Source organism: Alternaria novae-zelandiae, assembly GCF_023758075.1.
Source record: "Alternaria novae-zelandiae strain BMP 2774 chromosome Unknown scaffold_15, whole genome shotgun sequence".
Lineage (NCBI taxonomy): Eukaryota > Fungi > Ascomycota > Dothideomycetes > Pleosporales > Pleosporaceae > Alternaria > Alternaria novae-zelandiae.
The window spans coordinates 949,650-973,329 of NW_026056975.1; the positions used below are offsets into that span (position 1 = coordinate 949,650).

A 23,680-nucleotide genomic window follows, 5' to 3' on the forward strand; every position below is an offset into this window, starting at 1 on the left:
ACAGCGGGACAAGAACCAAGATTTCATCTCACTTGCCCCGAGCGAGCCGCCACGGCGCACATGCACGGCAGGGACTTAGTCAGACCACGCCGTCTAAACGGTAAAGTGTAAAGTGACATAGAGTACGTGCGGGAAGCGACACGCGACCGTCGTTACGAAAGCCGCCCCCCATCATGCTGAAACCTCCGCGCCGAGGTTTGCGCACTGTTGTATGAAGGACTGCCGTTCATCAATTAGAACGGCCGGGGACCGACCGTTTTTCCTGTTCCTGTCTCGCTCCCGCACTTTCATTTATCTGTGTTGGAGGTTGTGCATGTGGGGTTGGCAGGATATGCAGGGGCGGCGGTGATCATTTAATTTGTAGATGGACCTCGGGAGTGTCAGGTGGTGATTAGTGAGTCAAGGTGAGTGACGCGATGCAGGTACGAGTCAAGCGAAGCGGGTGCAGGTGTTTCAGAATCTGGGGTGCGGGATAGATGGCGAAGCGAGGGGTGGTGCTGAGGCTGTGCTGTGTTGGCGATGGTGTTTGTGGTCGTTGCTAGGGGAGATGGCGGGATGGGTCTTTGGTTTGGTTTGATGTGGGGTTGACGACCTCGAGGAGAAACATTAAGGGCAGCATGGAGATGAGATGGTATGGGCTGTCATGATTCCTAATGTTAAACAGATTCTAGAGTTGAGAAGTAGAACATATATCACGGTTGCCTTCGAATGTAGAGCGGTACCTAGGTATACTGGAGGGATACACATACTTTGTAGGCCCAAAATACTCCAGTCAGCGCTGCCATAGTTAACTTGGATGATGCGTGAACGTTCTACATGCTTCAGGATTCATTGAAGGCATCAAACATTGGAAGACTTTCAATCGTGAAGTTCCTTCCTCAAATGCGCATCAGACTCGAGCATCGTGAAATGCGGTTAGTCTGGATTCGTGTTAGCGCACTTTCGCGGTGCGGGCAAGTTGGCATCACCGAGCAGTGACGACTGGAGCTCCCCGCAACAGCTATTCAACGGCTCCACCGCTACCTCGAGACCCTGAACACCGTCAACACGGTCGCGAACAAACATGGCAGACGAAGAGAAGGAGAAGGCGGAGAAGATCGCAGCGGCGAAGAAACGCGTACGTCTTCCCTCTCATTACTTCCTGAAGGCTGCCATTGCTCAGATACAGCTGGAAAATGGGGTCTTCTCCTAGCCCAAGTTTGAAATGACTCACTACAGTTAAGACGATACTGACAAATACGCATAGTACGAACAATTGAAGAAGCAGAAGGCGAAGAAGGCGGGCGGAGGAAAGAAGAAGGGAGACAAGACTGAGGAACCCGCCGAAGCCGAAGCCTCGACTGAAACCCCGACCGAAGCAACTTCTCCCGAAGAGAAGCCCGAACAGGTCGCGCCAGAACCCGTAGAAGCTACAAGCGTGCCAGAGCCGCCAGCAGAGGACGATGACGAGCCCTCGGAGCTAGCCGTACCCAAGCCGTCGCACGGCCGCAAGCCCTCAGTCGCCGTTGATTCGCGACAGCGCTCCGAATCTTTCTACCGCTCGGGAGCCGCTGGTGGACCTCTGTCGCCTGGAGGAGGGGTTGCAAGCGAGGTCTACCGGGAACAAGCACAGAAGATCGAGGAGCTCGAGAAGGAGAACAAGCGTCTGACAAGCGAAGTTGAAGAGAACCAGACCAGATGGAAGAAGGGCGAGGAAGAATTGGAGGAACTGCGAGAAGGCAGAGGTGATGTCGCGCTCGCTGTAGAGAAAGGCAAGGAGGCTGACAAGCTGGTATGCCTTCATCGATACTTTGGATATGGGACAGGTTACTCACATCAGCACAGAAAGCCGAAGTCGAATCGCTAAAGAGGCAACTTGCGCAGGCGCAAACGCAGAGCAACAAGTCCACACGCCGAACGTCGACCGCATCGCCTAGCCAAAGCGCATCCATCGACGATCTGAACGCGCAAGTCGCTTCAAAGTCCGCGACTATCGAGTCACTCGAGCTGGAAATATCGAACGTCAACAGACAGCTGTCAGAGCAAACGAACAAGAACAACGAGCTTCAGTCGAAGATTACAAGCCTGGAATCGGCAGTACAAAGGGCAGAACAAGAAGGAAGCTCAACGAAGACTGAGTTACAGGATCTCAAGGCGAGCCTGGACAAGGCTGGTGATCAGGCAGAGAAGGATGGTTCAGATCGCGACTCTGCGCAGACGCGCATTGCGCAACTGGAGGCTGAGTTGGGCACCGCGAACCGCAAGGCCTCAGACTCGGTCTCGCGCGCAGAGTTGCTGGAGAAGAAGATCGAGACTCTTACACAGCTACACCGCGACAACGACTCACGAAACCAAACACGCCTGCAAGAGCACAAGAAGATCGAGCGCGAAGCAACAGAACTACGAACCCGTATAACAGGTCTCAGCAATGAGAACGCGCGTCTCCGAGAGGCAGAGCAGCGTCGCCGCAAGGCAGACCTCGGCTCTATTGAGGACTCCAGTGTTCAAGAGCTCTTAGACGAAGAGCGCGACCGTCTCCTCGCTAAAGTGCGCGAGCTCGAGGAAGAGAACTTTGAGCTCCGCCGTGGCGTATGGCGCGACCGTCGCCGCGACATGCAACCCCCCATCGACGACCAAGCAGACGCCTCGCACCCCTACAATAGCTCCAACAGCTTCGACGACGTCGACCTCTCTGGAGCACCATCCCGTCAAGCCCTCCCCAACCGCACACACTCGTCCTTCCAAGACGTCATCCAGTCTGGCATCTCAGCCTTCACCGGCCAGAACCCCGCGCATCGAAGAAGCGACGCAGCGAGCAAGCCGAAGCCGAGACAAGAGAGCCTGGGTAGTTTGGACGAGTTTGAGATCGATGAGGATGCGTTTAGGCAGGCGCAGGAAGAGGAGGGCAAGAAGAGACTTGAGAGAGTCAGGGAGGTTAAGAGGGGCCTTGTGCAGTACAAGGGCTGGAGACCGGACTTTGTGGACGTCAGGGTGGGGATGGGTGGTGTCTTTGAGATATAAGCACCGGCTCACAGATATATGGTTACGGAGACTATGTATGATGGAGACTTCGGTCGGCCTTAGAAGAAATGCAGACATGAACAACATGGCCGATGCTTTTGGAATGCCGTATCAGGGATATGACATGCGTTATCCTAAGACTCCGCAGCACCGAAAGACAGCACATAGTATCCGCTTTTGTCGATTTAGTTCATCTAGTCGTTCTCCCACAGACCGCGACCACCATGACAGTGGTTGCAGTACTTTTCCAGGCACATAAGCGAGAAACATTGCGTTTTGGATCGAGAAGCAAGGTGGTATAGTACTTAAGACTTGGAGAAACGGGGCTTAATATACGTGTTTAGAACCCCGAAACGGAGCTTACATGTGGGGCTTCGTTTTTTCTGACAGAATCATAAACAGCTCTCCTGGACTTTTTGCGACACTGCTCACTCTTCATGAAGAGGTCTCTGACGATTTTGTGGTGCCACAACACACCCCGGAGCGGAAGACATGCCTTTTCGAACATGCTCTTTTAGGTCCCGTTGGCCATGTGGAAGTCGATTGCCGTTTTGGAAGAAAGTTGGTCCTCTTTGCTCACACGTCGTTAATCTGAAATGACTTTAGTATCCATGGTAAGCCCTAAAATGGCTTTTTGACAACTCTTCTCCGCACTCATCGCATGGTTGGGTGGCGATTTTTGATTTTTGGAAAGAGGGACGGTTGGAAGAAAGCAGATATGACCGATGCCACGGCTTTTGGAGACATGACAGCTAATTTCGCCTGTTTTGGAGAATAAGCATGTGCATGTTTTGATGAAGCGGGAAGAAAGAGTGCAAGTCGGAGAGGTTTATATACTCAGCAGTCGCCGGACGAGCGCCATGCCAACAGTCCGTTTTGACTTTCCAGAGTAAAGATATGCAGAATCTCTCAACCGGAGCATGCCATGGATCTTTTTATTCCTTTGGACCGCATTATTTTGATAGGTGAGCCATCGCGTCTGCTTCTCCGCCTCCATGATAGATAGGTCGGTTTTATTGTGGAAGCGGGAGGAAGCACATGGGCGCTCATAGATGTCTTTTTTTCTTTCGCAAACATCATAAATATCGTTTCCGAGTTTTGGTATAGAAAAAGGCAGGAGGGGTGTTTAGGATCGAAGTAGGAGGAAGCCGAGGCGATTTATATATGTGAGCGTACCAGTACAGCAGGAAGGCATAACCTACTTCTGATGCTCTTTTGTTGAGAGAAGGCACACAACCAATCTGTGCAAGCTTTCTCCTATCCCTGAACAAAATGATGTACATTCCTTTTCTCTCTGCGACCTGGCTCACATCCACGACTTCTTGGGGAATTTGGTTTTCCCAGGAACATCACAAAGAGGTTCGGTATTCTTTGGTGTAGCGATTAAGAGGAGAAATCTCATCTCCAAGATGTATTCGCGAGGACGTTGATGCGCCTCAACTATTCTTATGTACAACGTCGTTGAATAACACACCAATGCTCCTTGATTTGATAATGGCTGCCCCGCTAATCGATGCAAGTATACGCTTCGTATTGGTCAGCGTTCTGACCTTCCAGCACTGCATGCTGTGGGTATGGGCAAAGCCTCCTTGTCCTGTTACTTCCATCTGAAGGCTCCGTGGCCAGAACGTACTCAGGAGCTACACCATCCTCTACCCATGGGATGAGAGCTTCGAGAGAGTGGTACTTTCCAGGAACCTGAGGATAACTAGCAGCAGGGCCGCAGTGACCACCACCCGGGACCATGAACAAGCGCCAGAAATCATTAAGTTGTGCCTCGCCGTAGATGGCTTTCGCTTCGTTGTGCTGATCGATAGGCCAAGTAGGCGCGTTAAAAGGGTCAGCCCAGCCTATCCGCGTAAGTTTGATTTCGTGCTCGTGCAAATCTGGTGGACGACAAACCTTGCGATGCGACGAGCTTTCCACCTCGAGCCCTGAATGCATCGAGTCTTGGGGATGTTGCAGTGATTAAAGGACCTGCAACCTTGTCCACAATCTTGACGTCGTTCTGGAAGTCGAAAGTAGTGTAATCATAGCTCAGGTTCTTGAAGACAAGGTTCTGCAGTATGGGTACTGCATACGCGGTGTAGAGAGTTTCTTCCAGCAGAAGCCATTCGGATTCCGATCCCTTTGCAAACCCGGGGTATACATCGGCCCCAGGTCCAGCATAGAACGCCTCAAAAGTGGCAAGCTGCGTCTGATTCAGACATGTCGTTCTGTTATTCTCAACTTGAGCCTGCCCGGACCGGCACAGTAGTGATGTAATTTCGAAGTCGCACTTGCTTGGATCGTCGATCACTCCGTCTTTCACGCCATCAATGTCATCACACTTCTCCAGTGCTGCATCCCTTGCAAACGTGAGTACGTCCTGGGCTAGAAATCCACCAGGCTTCTGTGCGTGAAGGCCGTTCCACAGAAACGAAAGGATGAGGTGCGAGTACCAGTTGCCGGCACTTCCTGCAACAATACCATCGAAGATATCGGGATGGTACTGGGCAAGTGCATATCCTTGAGCGCCACCTGTAGAACAGCCTGAGAAGTAAGATTTCCGTGGAGGGTTTCGGAAGAACGTCGCTGTGATGGCTTTTGCTGGTACAGTGAACATCGCGATCGAATCCCGGATCCACGCTGCGGTCTGGGCATATGAGTGAAGGAATGGAACATAGCTTCCTGGCTCGGAGACGCCGTTCTCGGAAACCAAATGTCCAGAGTCACACCTTGAGGCCTATAAGTTAGCTCAACATGGCAAGATACAGAAGGGGCAAAAACAGACCCTCCAACAGCGAAGCCTGAGTTGAGATTCGTGGCCATTGCCTGGTAATCTATCACACCTGCAAGTCCGCCATTGCCTTCATGATGATGTCAGCAAGCACGAGGCACAAGAATTGATCTGATTGATTCAATACGTACCGACAGACAAATAGCGCCCATTGTAGTTTTCGTTCTCGGGTAGCCAGACTTCAAAATTTAGCGTGTTATTTGGACCGTATGGCATGAGTCCAACAACGCGACAAAAGGAAGCTGCATTTGTCTCCGTGATATTTTGAGCAGCCACAGCTGATATTTCAGCAATTCCGCCAATGTTTACACGACTGGAGCTGACAACGTAGTCCACACCGTGTCGTAACGAAGTACAACTGTCATGGTCCACAGGGCCAGAAAGTGCTGCCGCTAATAACGCGGCAAACGCGAGCTGTGTGTAAGCAAAGTGCAGCATGGCAGAGACTTCAGGATGATAAGAAGGAGTGAAGCGCTCGTTCACGATAACATGCGAAGTATTTGTTCTTTATGGCGCGTGGTTGTCGGCCCGATCGTAACTTCCGCAGAATGTCAATACGCACAAGCGTCGGTGACGATCACCGAAATCTTCCTCAACGAGTCAGTAGTTTACTGCAATGAATTTGCAAAATCTACCGAGCAAGGGTCTGGTCATTGTGGACGGCTCACGATGCGGAGTGGTTTGCGGGGTGGATCGGGCGGGCTGACCGACGTGGAGAAAAGACAATCGGCGACGGGCGACCGAGCCCGAGTAGCAGCTAGACTAGATTGGGTGCATGTCTGATGCTCGACTGACAGCTCCCGGTACAACAGAGACCGGACTTCTGCCTGCAGATTGCTTATATACCCGCAGCACTAGAGAGGAACTCGGACTTCGTGCAGCGACCGCACTCTCCTCGCTCGCATCAAATTGGCATTCTCGGCATTTGCACACATCAAACTCGACCTTTGTGCTACTTTTGCCATGAGGGGTTTGTAGTGATAATTTTGGAAACTGTTTGAGAGAAAGCAAAAGAGATCTCATTAAACATCCTACTCTTCATTGAGAGACATGTATGCTGTTCTTGTATCTTTGAGTATTCTGGAAGATACGGTGATTCCAGGAGTAAAAGGTCAGCAAGGTTGACGCTGGGTTCATGTATCCGCGCTGACGTAGCACGCATGGTGTTGTTCTCCATATTTTCTGGTCACAGTCCACATGTTGTGGATATGAAATGCTCTGGGCTTTTCACCGGGGTGCTGATACAATGATATTATAGGGGTAAGGAGATAAAGCCATGAAGACGAAGAAAGGAAGGCAAAGCCATCGGAATGTCGCTCGTGCCTCTTTGGGCGGAGACATTTGGACAGCGTTCAATGATTTTGAAGTGCTGGCCAGACAGATTGTAGTAAGACAAGAGAAGACGCGGGAAGGCTGGTAGGTTTATAGGTGCAAGGACGGAAAGACATCCGGTGGCATCATGTATCTTTTTGTGTGCTAGGAAATTGTTGTCTCTTGTCTTCCCATGCGGCATTCCTTTGTTGGTTTTGGATAGGCTCGGTTGAGAGAGCAGAAAGAGGGAACAGTCAGAGACATATTCTTTTGGTTCTTGATTTTCGGAAACATAACCTGTGCTAGTTTGAGTTTTTAATAAAGCTAAGACGTGGTGTATTGGGGAAGGAAGAAGAGCGGGCAGCAGGGAGGTATTTATATGCTCTAGCCCAGCCCACAGTCATTTGGGGATCATCGCCTACTTTAGTTACTAAGATAGAAACTCTGTATCTTAGTGACGAAGCTCGCCATCGACTCGACGGTTAACTCTTTTGATCAAAATTGGGCAGAAGAAAACAAACTCGGCAGGTGTTCAATCGTAAAATTTTGATAGTAAAACCCGAGCAGACATATTCCGGGGGAATGATTATTTTGTGTAGCTTTAAGACGGCTACTTCGTTGGAATGAAGGCCGCTGAATCTTTCTCACACACATTGCCATTTTGGTAAGGTGTTTTGAGAAGGAACGCTTTGAGTGTGTTAAAACTCGAGAGGCAGTAAAGAGGCAAGAGCCGCCCAAGGAAGTGCATTATATACCCGTACGACAGGCACAGTAATGAGTCGTATCCTGCCTTTCAGAACATACATGACGCCTTAATCTCTTTTTGTGCTATAAGGGTAGAGAGCAGTTCGATTGCTTTCGCGAAGCCAAGAGGCGAAAGGACTGGATCCCATGTAGCAGGCCATGGCTTTTGACACAACATAAAACAGATTGTACAGTATTTCTGCAGGCAGCACTTACGCCGAGAGCATCGCGATATCCTCGTCGACTTTTTGCAGAACCATGAGTGGAGCAAAAGCAAATTTTAGGAGGATAGAGATCTCGCGACCATGTTTCGTTCTCATTTGGGGTTTAGAAATCGTACCCCGTGCTATGTGTGTGAAGAAAAGTAGAGGAAGGACGTCGTGAGAAGGTTAATGTACGCCATCTCAGAGGTGCGCTCTTCCCAAACATAAGTATTCATCCATCCATGTTTAGGATCTCGTTATATCACCAAGACATAACGGCCACATAGTGCGGTTTTAAACCACTTCTCCAGCCATAAGTCATCAATGTAGGCTTTTTAGTGTTTCGCAAAGCCACCACCGAATCCAGACATTCATTGAGATCCTCCATCTTTTGATTGCGTTCTCAGACAGATAATCGCAGCACGTCTGCGTGTTTTCGAATTTTCTGCGCCATATACTCGCGTATATTTGTTTTTGGAGGTAGCAAGCCAGACGTTTCGAGGAAGAAGAAAGAGAGAGGAAGCATGAGAACCATTCTAGTGTATTTATAGCAGGTAATGTTGCGAAAATGTGGTTTTTTTCCTGCGCTTGCGCAACATCAGCCATCAGTGTTGTCCTTTTCTTTGGACATTTGCATTGCTGCAGGTACTCGCAGGAGCGACTTGGTATAGATGACATGGATTTGAGAAACGATCTTTCTATTGCGTGAGCGACATTGTTGTTTTGGTTGTGGGTCTGCCTCAGAGCAGAGCACACATGGGTAAGCCGGTCTTCTGTTTTTGGGAGAGTCCAATGCGCTTTTGGTTTCAAGGTATAAAGCGAGGAGAGGGCTTGAGACATCGAGAGCCGAGAAGACTCCCGGTGCTTCCCATGCATAGCCCCAGATTATCTTTCGAGTGTTCAGGGACGTTGAAGTTTTGGTGGAGTCGGAATGGAAGTCGTCCACATATAGACGGTGGATAGTTGTTTTCGCACTCGCCTCAATATGTCCAATCTTGACTTTTCAATTTTGTGCAAAGCAGAAGAAAGACTCAAAGACATCAATCGGCAGTCATGTAGTTTTGAACACTGTAGGATCTGTGTTTTCGAGAAGCTGAGAGTGCGGTGTCTCAGAGGATCGCGCGACAACATGAACGATGCGTTGACCTTTTTTGAGTCGAAGGCCGCGCCAAACGCCATCGATATCCTCTGTTGTGGATTTTGTTTTGAAATAATGTAGAAGTAAGTTATGACAGAAAAGAAGAGAAGAACGAAGACGACCAATTTATATGCAAATGCGAATCCGTCAAGCCATGATTTTGATGGACCGCTGTCTTTGGTGGAGGGTGAGAATGTGATGCAGACCGAATACGGAAAGCGATGTTAAGACTGTACAGCTAAATGGTAGGGAAATGAACTCGCGCATGCATGTTGCGCTCTGATATACTGGGTGTGTTTGTCGTGATAAAAGTCTGACTAGACTGCGCATGGTAGCATAGGTATGAGTTAGTCGGACGAAGAAGCGAAAGAGAGAGACTCAGGGTCAGGACGATACAGCTGTAACTTCCTTCTACTGTCGTATGTACGACGGAGCAGTCATCACTCGTTGTTCGAAGCACGTCGTCATCTAAGCTCTCCAAGCTCTTCTACACCTCCCGCCCACACCCCCTCCACACCACTAGTCCCCAAAGAAACGGAATAAAGTCCCGAAGATCTTCGCAAGCCCTCCAGATCGCAAGGTGGGAAGCAACTCGGTACGTGATGCGAGCGGCCAGTTCCGCACCCAGCGCCATGCCGTCATACCATCACCTGCCGCCCCGACAGCGATCAATCAGGCCTAGCCTTCACACCCCAGATCGAAACCCTATCTCTCGCCCGAACATCGGTATACACATTCTCGCATGCATGCCAGATACCGGTCGTGTGAAACTGGAAAAGGGCTGCGCAAAAAAGGACTTGGTGTTGCGTCAGCAGGCTGCGTAACATTATGCAGGTCATACAACAGCATGCAGGAGCTGCGAACGGTATCCCGTAACCGGATTGCCTGTTGCCGTGAAGAGTCCTTTCTTGACTTGCCACACGATGCAAGTATAGGTTGTAGCAAAAATACCTCGGAGTAAGTATCCGCGTCGTAACGAATTCCCGTTCGCAATAGGAGGCGCGGAGCTGGACGCCGTGACGTTACATAGCCACCGTGATCGATCCACTTAGTAGGTTCGCGGATGGCTAGTAGCCTGTTCATCTGCCGCTGTTGAGCCGTGGGCTTCTTTTCCTGGTATAGATGGGTGGATCTTGTGTGGAGAACTCTGGGGCGCGGAGGCAAAGGGTTTTTCCCGGCGGCGTGGGATGTTGGGATGCGGGATGAGAAAATAGGCATCGCCGTGAAGGAATCCTCATTCACGTGAGGCTGAACTTGTTTCTGGAAGAAGATGAGGCGACCGCAAATAGCCGAAAGGATGCGTAAAGTTAAACGGTGCTTACGCAACTTAATGGGAGAATAAAGCCAACAGATGGACTCAACAGGTAAGAGGACGTGTCAAGCCACAGGGTCGGGAATGACAGCTAGGATAGACCCTAGATCTCGAGTCGCATTTACCTGGGATAGCTTGCGACGAACCGCTGAGCTTCGCTTCATCTGCATGCTGCAGCAGGTTTGCATTCGAAAGAACAGCCACCCTTACTCCCGAGTGTGGACAAACGCCTCGAAATCGTAATAGTGTACTCCTACGGCCTCAACACATCATGTTGAAGATGTCGCGGAGCCGGGTGAGCGAAAGACCGAAAGCTTACCATAATCGGAGGTGTCACAGGAACAACAACTCGGGGACTTAAGAGGTAGTATCGGCTACCGCGGAAGACGTCTAGTTTGACCTATCGGGAGATGGCAATGAAAGCCAAGCGGTAGGTGATAATCGACTACGGTGCAAAGTACCGCAGCTCCTGCAGGATCGTGTCGCTGTGCGCATGACGTCGGGTCTGACTCTTTGACAACTCAATCGAAAGGGTTGAGCGTCAAGTAGTCGCTCGCGCTTAGGGTCACAGGTACAGAGCTCTAGGTGGCGAAGCAGCAGTGCATCCTAGGATGCGGCGAGGTACGTACCAAGCGTGCACGTGAACTGCAGACTAGAATCCTAGCGTCGCTTCAAATCGTGTGTCAAGCCCCACCTGGTCTAGCTTCTCCTGGAGCTATACAGTGGGTAGACTGCTGGGCGTCAGCAATGCTGCGTTATATTTGGGCGCTCAACGTCGAGGCTCAAACGACTGCAGTAATATGGGGTGATCTTTCGACTGCGTTAAGCGAACTAGAACAAGAGAGGCATTGCGCCTAAGGCAAAATACGTAGTGCCGTTACCTTGCGTGCAATTGAGTGGAACACCATGCTTTTGCGTTGCGTGCACGCTGATCTGTTGTGGGCTTGTGTTTGTGATGCTTCCAGACTCAGCTTTCGCACCTGTTACTCCGAACAGCTCCCAGTGCGGATGGCAACGGAAAACGGCTCATACGTGCCTTATGCAGGTGTGTGATAGGTGGAGCTGCAGGGCGCAACACCGCTGGCGGTTCGCAGTCGTCGAGATGAAGTACGAGGGGCAATTGTCTGGGGAGTGCGCCGGGATAACCTTATCGGGTTAGGCGTGCGTCATCGGCTCGAGCGGGCTTGAAGCGAACGGGAAGAAGCATACGCTCGTCATTAGATATCTGCATGGTCGGTCGGCATCGTGTTCGCGACCGTGCTGTAGACTCGTCCCGATGGTTGCACAAAGGAAGCACGTCATGCTGCACGAGCAGTCCAACGTGTCGTCGCTACGCGGCCGCGAGAATGCTGCTCGGTGGTAAGACGTGCATTGGCAGATGCGAACATGGCAAATTTGGTCCCTACACAAGCTATCGCGCGGTGGTTATTTGCTCTCCTCGCACCAATCGCGACGAATTGTATAAATCCCAAAGTTTCATGCCATGGCCAAGCCACCTGGGATTGTCGGCAGAAGTGACAGGAGAGCCATGCAAATTATTTCGCCGGGGAATTTATCGATCATCGATACTTGCGTTTGGCGAGCAATCTGGTGAGATGTCAGAAAGTATAGACAAGGACCGGGATGCAGATCGAGTGGTATGTGCGTTGACAACTGCATTTGCATAGACGATCTTAAGTGGCTCAGCGAACATTTACAGCCACGATCAGCAGTAGGAAGTCGAAAGCTGCTCCTGCTCGTTCGGTACATCTTCTACAGTGCTTCGATTGACGTAGATGGCTTTGGTGTCGCTGAAGGATTGCTCCGTGGCTCCACCATGTGGCCGTTCGATTGTAGATCTGCCACGAGCTTACGGTGGTCGTGCACCAGCAGCCGATCTTCATTGCCACAAAGCGCAACGTCACTGGCTAGGGTCTCTTGCAATACTTCAACTGCGAGATAGCAGCATGGTCATAGCCGAAGTTTGAATTTGGCAATGCAGACCCGACTGGCGAAGCAGCATGATGCTTAAGCCGAAGCGAGCGTAGCGGGAGGCCGAAAAGACGATAGTAGCCTGACGATGCCGTCATGCGCGGTGGATGCTCCAGTACGCGTAGGAGGGCGACGCGACAGACCGAGAACGTCAGGGTCCTGGGCTGCCGAAGGTCAGGTGCAGTAGTATACCCACCGCGGCCTGCGGAATGGAACAGGGCGTGAGAGATTTTTGTCGTCGCTGCCATCGGCTCATTCCACATCCGCTGCTACGATGGGGCAACTGTGGTTCGCGACGTTGCAGTACCGGTTCTCGCAGCAAGCGCATGTACTCAACAGACGGCCAAAGACGACGGGATCAACGCTGCGAGGCGGTGATAGGTGGGCGGGTCGAGCAGCAGCGACAAGGGCTAGGACGACGGCGATGGGAACTTTGCAGGCCGTGGTCATGCGGCGCTATGTGGCATGGGTCTCTGGGCAGTCCATGCTTTACCCCAGATCTCGAAGCAGGCTAGCCGCCTTTGCTGCCGCCGTCCAAGCTCTGCAGGCTCGACCTTGGATTTCCTGGGGAAGTTTGCAGGTGTTGCAGCCCTCACCGATGTCAGCGCAAGCAGCTATCCGCCTGTGTAAAAGCAATTGAAGTCGCCCGGCGGTGCTGAGTGGCGCGCTGGCGGCATAGCGTGCTGTCAGTAGTTGCCCGTTCCTATAGTTAGGCGCTTGACGGCCGCAGCTGCATGGGCCGTGTATGCGAGGCCCATTGTTGTGCGCGCATCTTGCAGCACCCAGCATCGTTCGCCAGTATCGGTGACAGGCTGCTGAAACTCGCTCTCGGAAGCCCGAGCATGGTCGTGCCTCTAGACCCGTGCGGTACTCTGGGTATCCTCAGGGACGAGTAGCTCTCTCGCCAATTAATATGCAACCGGCAGGCCATTGGAGCTCCACAATCTATCTCCGCCAGGCGAAATGAAGCCGCCCCAGTCGGGAGCATGTTATAGATGCTGCGGCGTGCTCTTCGAGGCCGATTCCACTAATAACGGAGGTGGGTGGTGTGCAGTGTACAGTACTGCAGCGCAGACGATTGCTACAGGGAGCCGAGGCCATAGCTGTGGGCCCCTGGCGCAGTTGCTGCAGCCAAGCCGCGAGTAGTCCTGAAGGCGACGCTGCTGATCGCAGACGCCCATCGCTGCCTCTTCAGACGCGCAGGTAGAGGCGAGGGCATCGCAACGGAAGTACTCCGGACAGGACCCCTGCGCCAGAATGGCCGTTTGCTGGGGGCTCCACTTGGGAGAAGCCCTGGTGCTTGCAGGCCCGTCGAAGAACCTGGGGCGCTGGCCAGTTGCATGACACACTCGCCGCCTAGCTCCAAAGCTTTACGAGCCGTGAAGTCTGGGGATCTGCTTACAATTCGACGAGGCCGCCGTCGCCGTCGCTGTGCCTGATCTCGACACCTCCAGCTCCCTCGCCACAGCTCGACCGCGTGCGACTTGCTCTGCGTGCTTCCTGACTCTCGCTGCTCGTTGTAATAGCTCTCGTCCCGCGAACCTTGGCCCGTGCCCGATTCCCCAGACTCGGCCTGCCCTCTGCACCTCCGACCAATCGTTGTGTCGTCGCCCAATTGCTCTGCCCGGGACCGAAGGTTGTGTCTGCGCTGTAATCTAGCCTTTTGGGCCGTACCAGCCAAAAGCCGCCGGCGCCTCCAGCAAGCACCGCTGGTACAGACGCTTACATCAAGGCTGGACCCTCGTGCTCAACCAGCTCCACCATCTGCCACTGCCTCTGCTACTGCTGACCACAGGCCTCCCGCACTGGCTTCACGCTCTCCGGGACCAGCGGTAGACACGTACGCACGCCGACCTATGTACGGACCGATCCAACTACATCACACGTCCGTTTTCCTGGTACCTTTCTGCCCTCAGCGTAGGCTTGCTCTTGTTGCGAGCCCTTGCCAGGTACCCAGCTTGCCTACCTCCGACCACTTCGACCAAGGTCCCCTGCAGCTATCAATTGGCTTTTGCTGTACATTAGCATTGTCATCCCAAGATCCAATTCCATCTTGATATCCCACTGCTACGAGCTGCGGCCACGAGACGCTGCGTAAACAAGCTCTTAGACGCTCTTTCCACCTTAGAGGCCTATACAAGGTACTTTCGTCTGCTCCAGCTGGTCGTACCTCATCATTCGCTGACATTTGTGTGTGTTGGCAGCCTCTGATTCAGTAGATTCTTTGTTTACTCCGAGAGCTTGCTGCCCCGCGAGCTGCAACGAGCTCGACCCAAGACAGCTATCATTGCAGTACCATCAGTAGTCCGCTTCCAGTCACCTTGAGGCGGGTGTATTTTCGACTCGATTGTGGACGTGATTGGTGTTTTGCCAATCCGATACATGATCATGGCGAAAGTGGAAAGCACGAGCCTGCCAGGCCCCGCGACCTCGCCGGGCGACGACTCCAACGGTTCAGGCAGCGCCAGCAACTGTGAGTAGGAGCGACCGCCACACAACACCATGATAGCTGACAAAGATTGCTAATTGCAGCTTCCGCATCTACAGCCAAGCCCGCAACCTCGCCCACCGTCCAGACCTTCCCTCCGCCCAAGAACGACAAGCCCCGGCCGCACGTATGCGCGACTTGCACACGCTCATTCGCGCGCCTAGAGCACCTCAAGCGCCACGAACGATCCCACACAAAAGAGAAGCCCTTTGAGTGCCCCCAGTGTACGAGATGCTTCGCGCGACGCGACCTCCTCCTACGTCACCAGCAGAAGCTCCACCAACAAGGCGCGACCAACACAAGACCCCGCAATGGACGTAGGGAAAGCACGACCGGCCTGCCGCCCAACCCTGCCGCGCGAGTACGCAAGAACTCAGTCTCAAGCAATGCGGGCGGCGCCAAGGGCAATGTCATGAGGCCACGCGCAAACACCATCAGTCACATCGACCCGACCGCCCTCAACAGCTTTCTCGCCACACATGGAACTTCGATAGCTGGCGGCAGGGGAGGCCACCCAGGTCATTCACACCATTCGAGCCTATCGGGGATTAGTCAGTTCGACTACAGGGGCATGTCGACAGCTGCCGGCAACCATGGCCAGTCTCACGGTCTACCAAGACTAGACACCCATATGGGATTCGGTATGGGTGGCGGTCTTCGCACGGCTCCCATTCCAGGCATGGCTGGCTCTGATGACCGTGAGCTTGAGAAGTTCTTCGGCTCCTCAGCAGCTTCTACCATTAACCCGAACCAGCTGCACCACTTCAACGCAGGCATCGCACTTCCACAATCGCCCTTCAAGCAATTCGCTAATCCCTTCGCCGGCAACAATCCTATTGAGGAAGACGATTTCGGCTGGGGTATGGGCATCGACAGCAACATGGTCTTCACCGGAGCCAACGAGTCGGCTCTTGACGGCTCCTCGCCATCGGCCATCAGCACTGCGAGTCAGGGTGCTTTCAACGACATGATGCTGGATGGCTCAAGCCAACAAAACTCAGCAGCCATGTGGCACAACCCTCTAGTTGCGCACACCAGCATCAACCCAACCGCCTTCACACTCGATGCCATGGCTCCGGTCTTCCCTGAGCTTATGATGAACCACAACACTTCACAAGAGCTAGGCGATCAGGGTGTTCAGAACGATTTCTACTCGTCTACTCCACCTCCTTTAGTGGCCATGAGCCCTTCAGCTGGTATACCCGGTATGCCGAATCAGTACTTTCAGACGCCCATGACTTTCGCTTCTGATGCCCGCAGCATATCATCTTCCTCATTCAACGGCAGCGCAAGGCACAGTTCTGTCTCATCATTTTCCACTGAAACCATTACAGACTCTACGCGGCAGGCTATGATGTTCAACTTGACTCAAGCCATGGGCTACGGTCATGGAGCTCAACGGAGATTCTCGCAACCCGCAGTCAGCTCGCCTCTGTCCAATGGTACCGGGAAACCTTCAGTCCAGGCTGGTATACTCCCTAGCACTGTCGACATCCAGCGCTACGTCAATGCATACATCCACTACTTCCACCCGCACCTACCTTTCTTGCACATCCCCACACTTTCTTTTGATACCCCGGCGTACACATACCAACTTCGATCGGCCGGAAACTACAGCCAAGATACCATGGTTGGTGGCGGTGGCTGTCTCATCCTTGCCATGGCCGCGATAGGTGCTCTGTACGAATATGAGCAGAATGTCGCAAAAGAATTGTTTGAGGCTGCGAAGAAGCTGATTTTATTCTACCTTGATGAGCGCCGCAAAGCTGGACTCTCGGCTGTCAACGGGTCGAATGCCGCAAACGACCACATCAACAAACCACCACTCTGGTTAGTGCAAGCTATGTTGCTCAACCTCATCTTCGGTCACAGCTGTGGCGATAGACAGGCCGCTGAGGTTGCGAGCACCCATTGCGCAGCACTTGTAAGCCTTGCTAAAGCGGCTGGCTTGGATAAGCCAACCGCTCCAGAGCAGACTTCTTCCAGTCCACCCAATCATACTAATGGCGACAATGTGGATATGTCCGACGAATCGAGCTCGCAGTTTGGCCAACATGCAGATAGTGTGGACGAGCACGCTCAGTGGATTCAGTGGAAGAAGATCGAAGAGCGTAAGAGGACTTACTTTGCCATCTTCTCCATGTCGAGTCTGCTTGTATCCGCTTACGCGCATTCTCCACGCATACTGAACTCAGAGATACATCTAGACCTACCCTGCGAAGAGGATCTGTGGTCTGTTGACAGCCCTCAGACGTGGGTGGCTATGGGCGGACCAATGATCGCTCAGCAACGCGGTTTGTCTTTCATCTCGGCCATGACATACCTTCTCGAAGCCAGTTCACGGAATACCACCTCACGGATGCGGAACTCCTACCCCCAGGCATTCGCAGGCGGGCAGCCAATGAACGGACCCTCTGAGAGCGACATCCGGCCCAGCACATTCGGTTGCTATGTGCTGATCAATGCCATGCACGTTTACATTTGGGAAACGCGGAACAGACACAACGGTCGATTGTGGAAGGCCCAGGAGACAGAGGCCATGCATGCTCAGGTGGAGCCCGCTCTCAAGGCCTGGCAAGTCGCGTGGAGAGCCAACCCGAACCACAGTATTGAGCGCCCCAGTCCGTTCGGTCCTCTTTCCGCCGACTGTATCCCACTACTAGATTTGGCCTATGTCAGGCTCTTCGTCAACCTTGGTCGCGCGAAGGAGCTCCTGTGGCAGCGCGATTTTGACGGCATGGCGAACGAACTCGCCAGAGGCATTGACATCGTCGGCCAAGCAGACGGGACACCTGAGAGGTTTGCATCGATGGATCTCAACTCAGGTTCTCCAGGCCAAATGGGCTCACAGGACCACGTCAGTCCCGGAAATGCGGCAAACGGTTTCTCCAACTCCCAGTCGTCCAAACGCGAAAGGCATCTCCGAAAGGCCGCTTTCTACGCTGCTGACTCCCTTTCCATGGCAGACAAACTGGGTGCCTCGTACGCTGACTTCACGGCTCGGGAGCTTCCCAACTCATCCGCGTTGTGCACTTTCGATTGCGCTCAGGTCCTTGCTGAATGGGTTGCAACTGTGCAAGACCGTGTTGGCCGTCATATGGGCGTGCTCGGTAGAGATGAGATTGATTTTGCGGGCGTGCCAGCTGTTGTACTCCTTGAAGAGGAAGACATTAAGCTGCTACAGAAGATCTCTGATATTCTCCACCATGCTGATATGAAGCTGGCTTACGACATATCGTCCAACAACCTACCGATGCTGGGTAGTCTTTCCAACCTCGGACATTGCGGTTACGGAACCAAGTTGCTGATGGTGACGGCTTACATGCTGTCAAAGGCCGCTGTCTGGCCTGGTGAGTCTGCCTGCTCAAAACCTGTACAACGTCTGCTAATATGACAGTAGTAACCCATGTCCAAGCTCGTGCACTCGAGGCGCATGCCCAGCACATCAGTCAACGAGCAGAAAACTCGCTTCATATCCAGTAACCATCTGCCTTCTTCGAGCTTGTACAGTACTAGACTTCTTCGGCTGTCGATATGCCCACTGCACCATGTGTGCCTCTCGGATACCCTTTTTTACACACATTTTCCATCGGGTTACGACATTCCCAAACAACGACCCCACCCTCATGCGTTGATGGACTTTCTTGTACAGCTTGCTTCGTTGATCTGGATCAGACGCACTGCTTCGGTCGCTTAGCGACAGCTAGAGCACCGCGTCTTCCAGGTACATATTATTCCGGTGTGGATGGTTCCAGAGATACGTGGTGTCACCATCCGTCTGCTCACCTTTGACGACATCGCTGCCAATACTACTCCTCTTTTTGTCATTTCAGGCGTTAGGGACAGGACGCAGGGCGTTCCTTCTCATCTTGATTTTCCGGGTTTTATTAGGAATTTGTACACATGGCGCTACGTATCGAGGCACATTGCTGGTGAGCAATTGTGTCTGACCCGGCGGTGGCTGTAACACGCGCAGAGTAAGATGATACTACGAACAATCCTTTACGACAACCTGGGTATAGGGTATGGGCGGCGCAAATGGGACAATGGGTCAAAAAGTCAATTTTGATCACGCAGCTAGGGCATACCTGCATCACGAATGAAAAATCTACCACCCCAAACTCCATTATGCCTTGTGACTCCGCGGTATGCCGCTGATACTTCAACCGCCTTCTCCGGTGCAACCCCTACAATGAGATTCAGGTTCACCAAGCATTCTGATTCGCTCGGTGTACTGTGTCACCATCTTAGCGGGTGGCTTACCACTGCGGCGTTGTTCTCGAACCAAGCAGCGGCGACGCCGTTTTGAACCTAAAGATAGCCAAAAGCCACCTGAGCAAGATCAAGATCTGGACCCTTCAACGAAATGAGATCTAACTACCAAAAGACATATTGCGTGACTTGGACATGTCCTCATCTCCGCGCACATCTACACGGTAGACTACACCACAAGAAGCCCCCAACCAATCCGCTATCTCGATGACCAACACCTCGATGCTCACACTACCCCAGCGCCCAGCCCAAGCTACACTAAGCCTCACAGCCTCACACCTCTAACCCAAACACACCACGCAGCGCCGCCGCCGCCTTCGCCAAGCTCCTACGCGTAAAACCACTCGTACGCAGATCGAAGCACCAACGCACTAACCCAAATGCAACCACACACCACGTGTACATACGAGCGTGCGAGTCTCCATCCTTCCCCCGGATGCGCTCGGATGACATGGAACACGGCCGGCACCATTGGCGGCGATGCAGCCGGTGCGCCAGCCGCACAAAAAACGTGTACGGTGTCGGAGGTAACTCCGGAGTTGATCATGGGATTGGGTGTGGATGGGAATAGCGCGGACATGACATGGAGGGACGGCGCAGGGTACCGGGTCAATCAAGGATGCTGGGCAGGGTCAGGGTCAGGGTGGGCTGGGGAAGGAGGGATCGGGGGAGTGTTGCTGTTCCTGGATTGAGAGGATGAGCAGGTTGATTGGGGTGAGAGGCCGGTCTTGGGATGTGTTACGTTTTGAGTATGTTGAGCGATGGTGTTGGGGGTGGTAGGGCCGATGATGTAAGATGGGGGTGAGGCTGAGGCTGAGGTTGCGATTGGTGAGTGTGGAGTGGGAATATGTGGATGGGAATTGGAGTCTGGCATGCCATATGGAGTGTGTTTGTGGTGCTTACTGTGAGAGCGCGGTACTTTCTATGTGTGGATAGCATGGACTTATTGTGCAAGAGACTTGAGTATGTGTCGGCTACAAAGTTCACGGTAACCTCAGCCCTCTGAACCGCAGCTCTGACTGTCCTCCGTTTACGGATTCTACGTGGGCAGAAAATCGAGGTGTAAGGGCTGTCATTCGCGACTACCTGCCATGCGTACGCGAAGAGCTGGCTGCGACGCGTTGATTGGCTAGATTCGGAGCTCGGGTCGCGTACACCTTCCGCTACAGATCGCTCTTTCACGTCAACCACATTCGCGTCTCTGTTTCAACACATAGCCTATTTATCATCACACTCGATTCACAGAAAGCATAGCAGAGAATAAGAAGCGTATCGATTGTCAGGATGTCGCGCCCAGCAGCGCGTAAGGCCGCTCCTAAGGGGGAATACATCGAGACCGTATGTCTCTCCTCCCCTTCCGCATCAACAAAACACCCGAAAAAACATTACACATATCTTCCACGGCCCATCTCCACATCCTTGCTATTTCATAACACCATCAAACCCCCAACCCATGAACCCTCCCCACTAACACCACCCCCAGGATTCCGGCAACAAAGTCTCCCGCCGCAGCGCGATCACCGGTACTGCCAACATCACGCTCGGCGGGCGCACCGTCATCATGGCCGACGTGCAACTGCGCGGCGACCTGCACCCCACACGCTCGGCACCCTCGTCGTCTGGTAAGGACGTGACGCCGACGAGCATCAGCATAGGGCGCTGTACGGTCATCAGCCAGGGAAGCGTGATTAAGCCACCGAGCAGGATTAGTAGGGGCCAGGTGCATTATTATCCGATGAAGATTGGGGATAATGTTTTCGTTGGTACGTTTTGTTCGGTTTTCTGATGTCTGCTTTCTAGAACTGTCATGCGAGAAGTCTGGGTATGATGTACGTTGTGTTATACTAATCTAATGATGGCAGGTCCAAACTCGACTGTCCAGGCTATTTCCATTTCTTCTCATGTGCACATTGGGCATCACTGCAATATCGGTCCCTTTGCTATCATTAAGGAAAACGTCAAGATATTACCGCACACCGTTGTACCAGCGAATATGGTGATTGCGTCGGGGTCTGTGGTGGGTGGTCAGCCGGCGCGGGTGGTGGGCGATGTAGGAGAGGGATGGGGTGTTAGTGGAGGTGGTGGAGGCGGATTGGGTGTTGGCGGTGGAGGGGAGGAGAAGTGGGTGGAAGGTGGTGATCTCAGGGAGCTCGTTAGAAGTATCAGATGATGGTGGGAGTTGCGCGTGGGTGGAGACGAGATGGGGACGGAGAGATATGGCGAAGAGAGGAATGGGGTGATATCCAGGGAGTGTTGATGCATTCTTCCAGAACATTGCGAAATGTTATTTCTGGTCCATTGATGCTACCAAACTACGATACAGGTAGTTCAGATCCCATCTCAAATAGGTACAAAGAAAAAAGGCGAAAAGCGCCAAACAATCGAGCGCAAGACTTGCGCAGCTCAGCGACTACCAACGAGATTGCATCATAATTTTCAAGCCAGCCCTCGAACATCGCTACCTATTCATCATATGGACCGTAACAACCGTATCGTTCGTATCACTCAAAATCTCCATGACAGGCATACATAGATCGCAGCGAAGCGTCTCCATTCTCTATCCTAGCTATTACCCGCCCGTAGGTGGCCAACGTATTTACATCCATCTACACCATCTCGTTCCCCTTCTGCGCTTTGACCTCCATGGTAGTCAACTCAAACTCTCTTTTCTGGTAGATACCCTGAGTGTCCCAAGAATCGGGGCAACTCTCGCTTTTCGTATCGTTTAAGGTGGTTCGTCCATCGGAGTAGATGTGCGCTTTGTGCGTGGATTTGGTGCCGATGGTTGGGCCGGGGCCGAAACCGAAGCCGAAAAGGGATGGAGCTCTGTGTGATGTTAGCGTTTTGTGACAACGACGGTACAACATGAGGACGTACCGGCTGCGTCGCCTTGTTCCCTCTGCGGTGGACGCCAGCTTCTTCGATGTAAGGGAAGTCTTGATGTCCCGGAGGAGAGGTCGCAACACGGGTATACACTGAACGATGATGGTGCCGACGATCTCCGAAGAATACCAAATGTTGGAATGAGCGTTGCGCCAGAAGTACCACTCGTCCTTCACGTTGCCCTCGTCCTTCCAGCCTGTGCGTACAGCAGATACGATTGCAACAAACATTCCCTATTCCAAAGTCAGTGGTGGATTATAGGGGCATACTTGAAGCGACGCACCAAACTCATGGCAACACAAAGCCCGATTTTTTCCACCTTCCGCATGTCGAGGTTCCACGTGATGACCCAGGGGAAGACTGCGAGGATAAAGTCCATAATGATGTTGTACACGTTGCCGCCTTCCTTGAAATCGTCCCTAAACTTCGAGTCCAGGCAGAAATTCAAGCGGTACCAGACGTCGTAGGACTCTTTGCCGCACACTTTTGCCCATTGGAGAACGACCTTAGCAACCATGTATGCATTCATACTGCCGATGATAAACCAGAGAATCCATTGGCCCCAGTTCTTAGTCAGCTTGAGCAAAGTGACGGCGAAGGCAGTTTTGGTGAGCGATTGGTTGATCAGTGTTCCACAGGAAGTAATGTTGATGAGTATGTGCATTCGATCATCCCATGTGTCGGTCACATAGCCCGTGGCATACTCGGTTGTGATGATGGCATTGTTGACAGCAAGTAAGACCTGTTACATCGTCAGCTACGACTATCTGTAAGCCCAACAGGTGTCTTACCCATGCAACGAGGAGGATGTGGTCATCCCACCAGAGACCGTGGCGACGAGTGACTTTGATCCATATCCGGAGCGCCAGGAAGAGTGATGCACCAGCAAACAACGCCCATAGCCCAATGTTCAACTCGAGCGAAGGATCCACGTAGTGGTGATGCGAATCATCGTGGTTCCGGCGGATCATGTTTTCCCAGCGGTCGGAACGGGATGCGGCATAGAAGCGAAATGAAGGAAACCGTAAAGAGTGAGATGTAGTCGCAGACCGACAAAGTTAAGAAACGAACGAACGAATGCCTCCGGCACTCTACACTGAATGACCGGGGTGGTGGGTGGAAGAAACGACGAACAAGAAACGCCGTAAAGTGCGAAGCGGCACGAGGTCTAGATGACATTTGCGCATCCCCGTGCAAGGATCCCAGGGATTTCCTGTTGTTAGCATCGATCACAGCCCAGCAAGCGACAATCTGCTTGACATTCCAGACTCGGAGGTTTTGAAATGAGTCCCATCTCGAAGGATGGTTGGTGGAACCACTATGCCGGTAGTGGGCAAGCCCCGGGCGCCGTCGCACGATAACAGCTGTATCTTCCGATGTATCCTGGGGAAGCTCGTGTTTGCTAACTGAGATAGACGTTAGTAGGCGAGCCTCCCATGGCTCATGCGGACGCGGAAGGGCTCCGTCATTTAGTCTGCTTGGGAGAAGGAAGCAGAAGCTGCTCAGTGCCCTTTAAGCGGTGGTTTGACGACATTCAGATCAGCGATGGTCATGCTGAGATAGCTGCCACACAGTGGGA

General features: G+C 52.6%; 5 protein-coding genes across 5 annotated transcripts; 3 read left to right on the forward strand and 2 right to left on the reverse strand.

Moving 5' to 3' along the window:
• Positions 1 to 1,063: 1,063 nt before the first annotated feature.
• Positions 1,064 to 3,000, forward strand: J4E88_007498 (uncharacterized protein; the record flags this gene model as incomplete). Its single annotated transcript, XM_049401115.1, has 3 exons — positions 1,064 to 1,117; positions 1,247 to 1,771; positions 1,825 to 3,000. 3 exons carry the CDS (start codon positions 1,064 to 1,066, stop codon positions 2,998 to 3,000), a joined length of 1,755 nt encoding a protein of 584 aa, XP_049253427.1.
• A 1,506-nt stretch (positions 3,001 to 4,506) lies between these two features.
• Positions 4,507 to 6,217, reverse strand: J4E88_007499 (uncharacterized protein; the record flags this gene model as incomplete). The annotated part of the gene is made up of 4 exons (XM_049401116.1): positions 4,507 to 4,850; positions 4,903 to 5,717; positions 5,774 to 5,849; positions 5,911 to 6,217. The coding sequence occupies 4 exons, from the start codon at positions 6,215 to 6,217 to the stop codon at positions 4,507 to 4,509; spliced, it is 1,542 nt and encodes a 513-aa protein (XP_049253428.1).
• Positions 6,218 to 14,846: 8,629 nt separating this feature from the next.
• On the forward strand, positions 14,847 to 18,429 carry J4E88_007500 (uncharacterized protein; the record flags this gene model as incomplete). Its single annotated transcript, XM_049401117.1, has 3 exons — positions 14,847 to 14,931; positions 14,991 to 18,296; positions 18,347 to 18,429. The coding sequence occupies 3 exons, from the start codon at positions 14,847 to 14,849 to the stop codon at positions 18,427 to 18,429; spliced, it is 3,474 nt and encodes a 1,157-aa protein (XP_049253429.1).
• Positions 18,430 to 20,502: 2,073 nt separating this feature from the next.
• J4E88_007501 (uncharacterized protein) lies at positions 20,503 to 20,910 on the forward strand (the record flags this gene model as incomplete). The annotated part of the gene is made up of 3 exons (XM_049401118.1): positions 20,503 to 20,556; positions 20,702 to 20,840; positions 20,897 to 20,910. 3 exons carry the CDS (start codon positions 20,503 to 20,505, stop codon positions 20,908 to 20,910), a joined length of 207 nt encoding a protein of 68 aa, XP_049253430.1.
• Positions 20,911 to 21,824: 914 nt separating this feature from the next.
• On the reverse strand, positions 21,825 to 23,072 carry J4E88_007502 (uncharacterized protein; the record flags this gene model as incomplete). Its single annotated transcript, XM_049401119.1, has 4 exons — positions 21,825 to 22,044; positions 22,096 to 22,334; positions 22,385 to 22,843; positions 22,893 to 23,072. The coding sequence occupies 4 exons, from the start codon at positions 23,070 to 23,072 to the stop codon at positions 21,825 to 21,827; spliced, it is 1,098 nt and encodes a 365-aa protein (XP_049253431.1).
• Between the last annotated feature and the right edge of the window lie 608 nt (positions 23,073 to 23,680).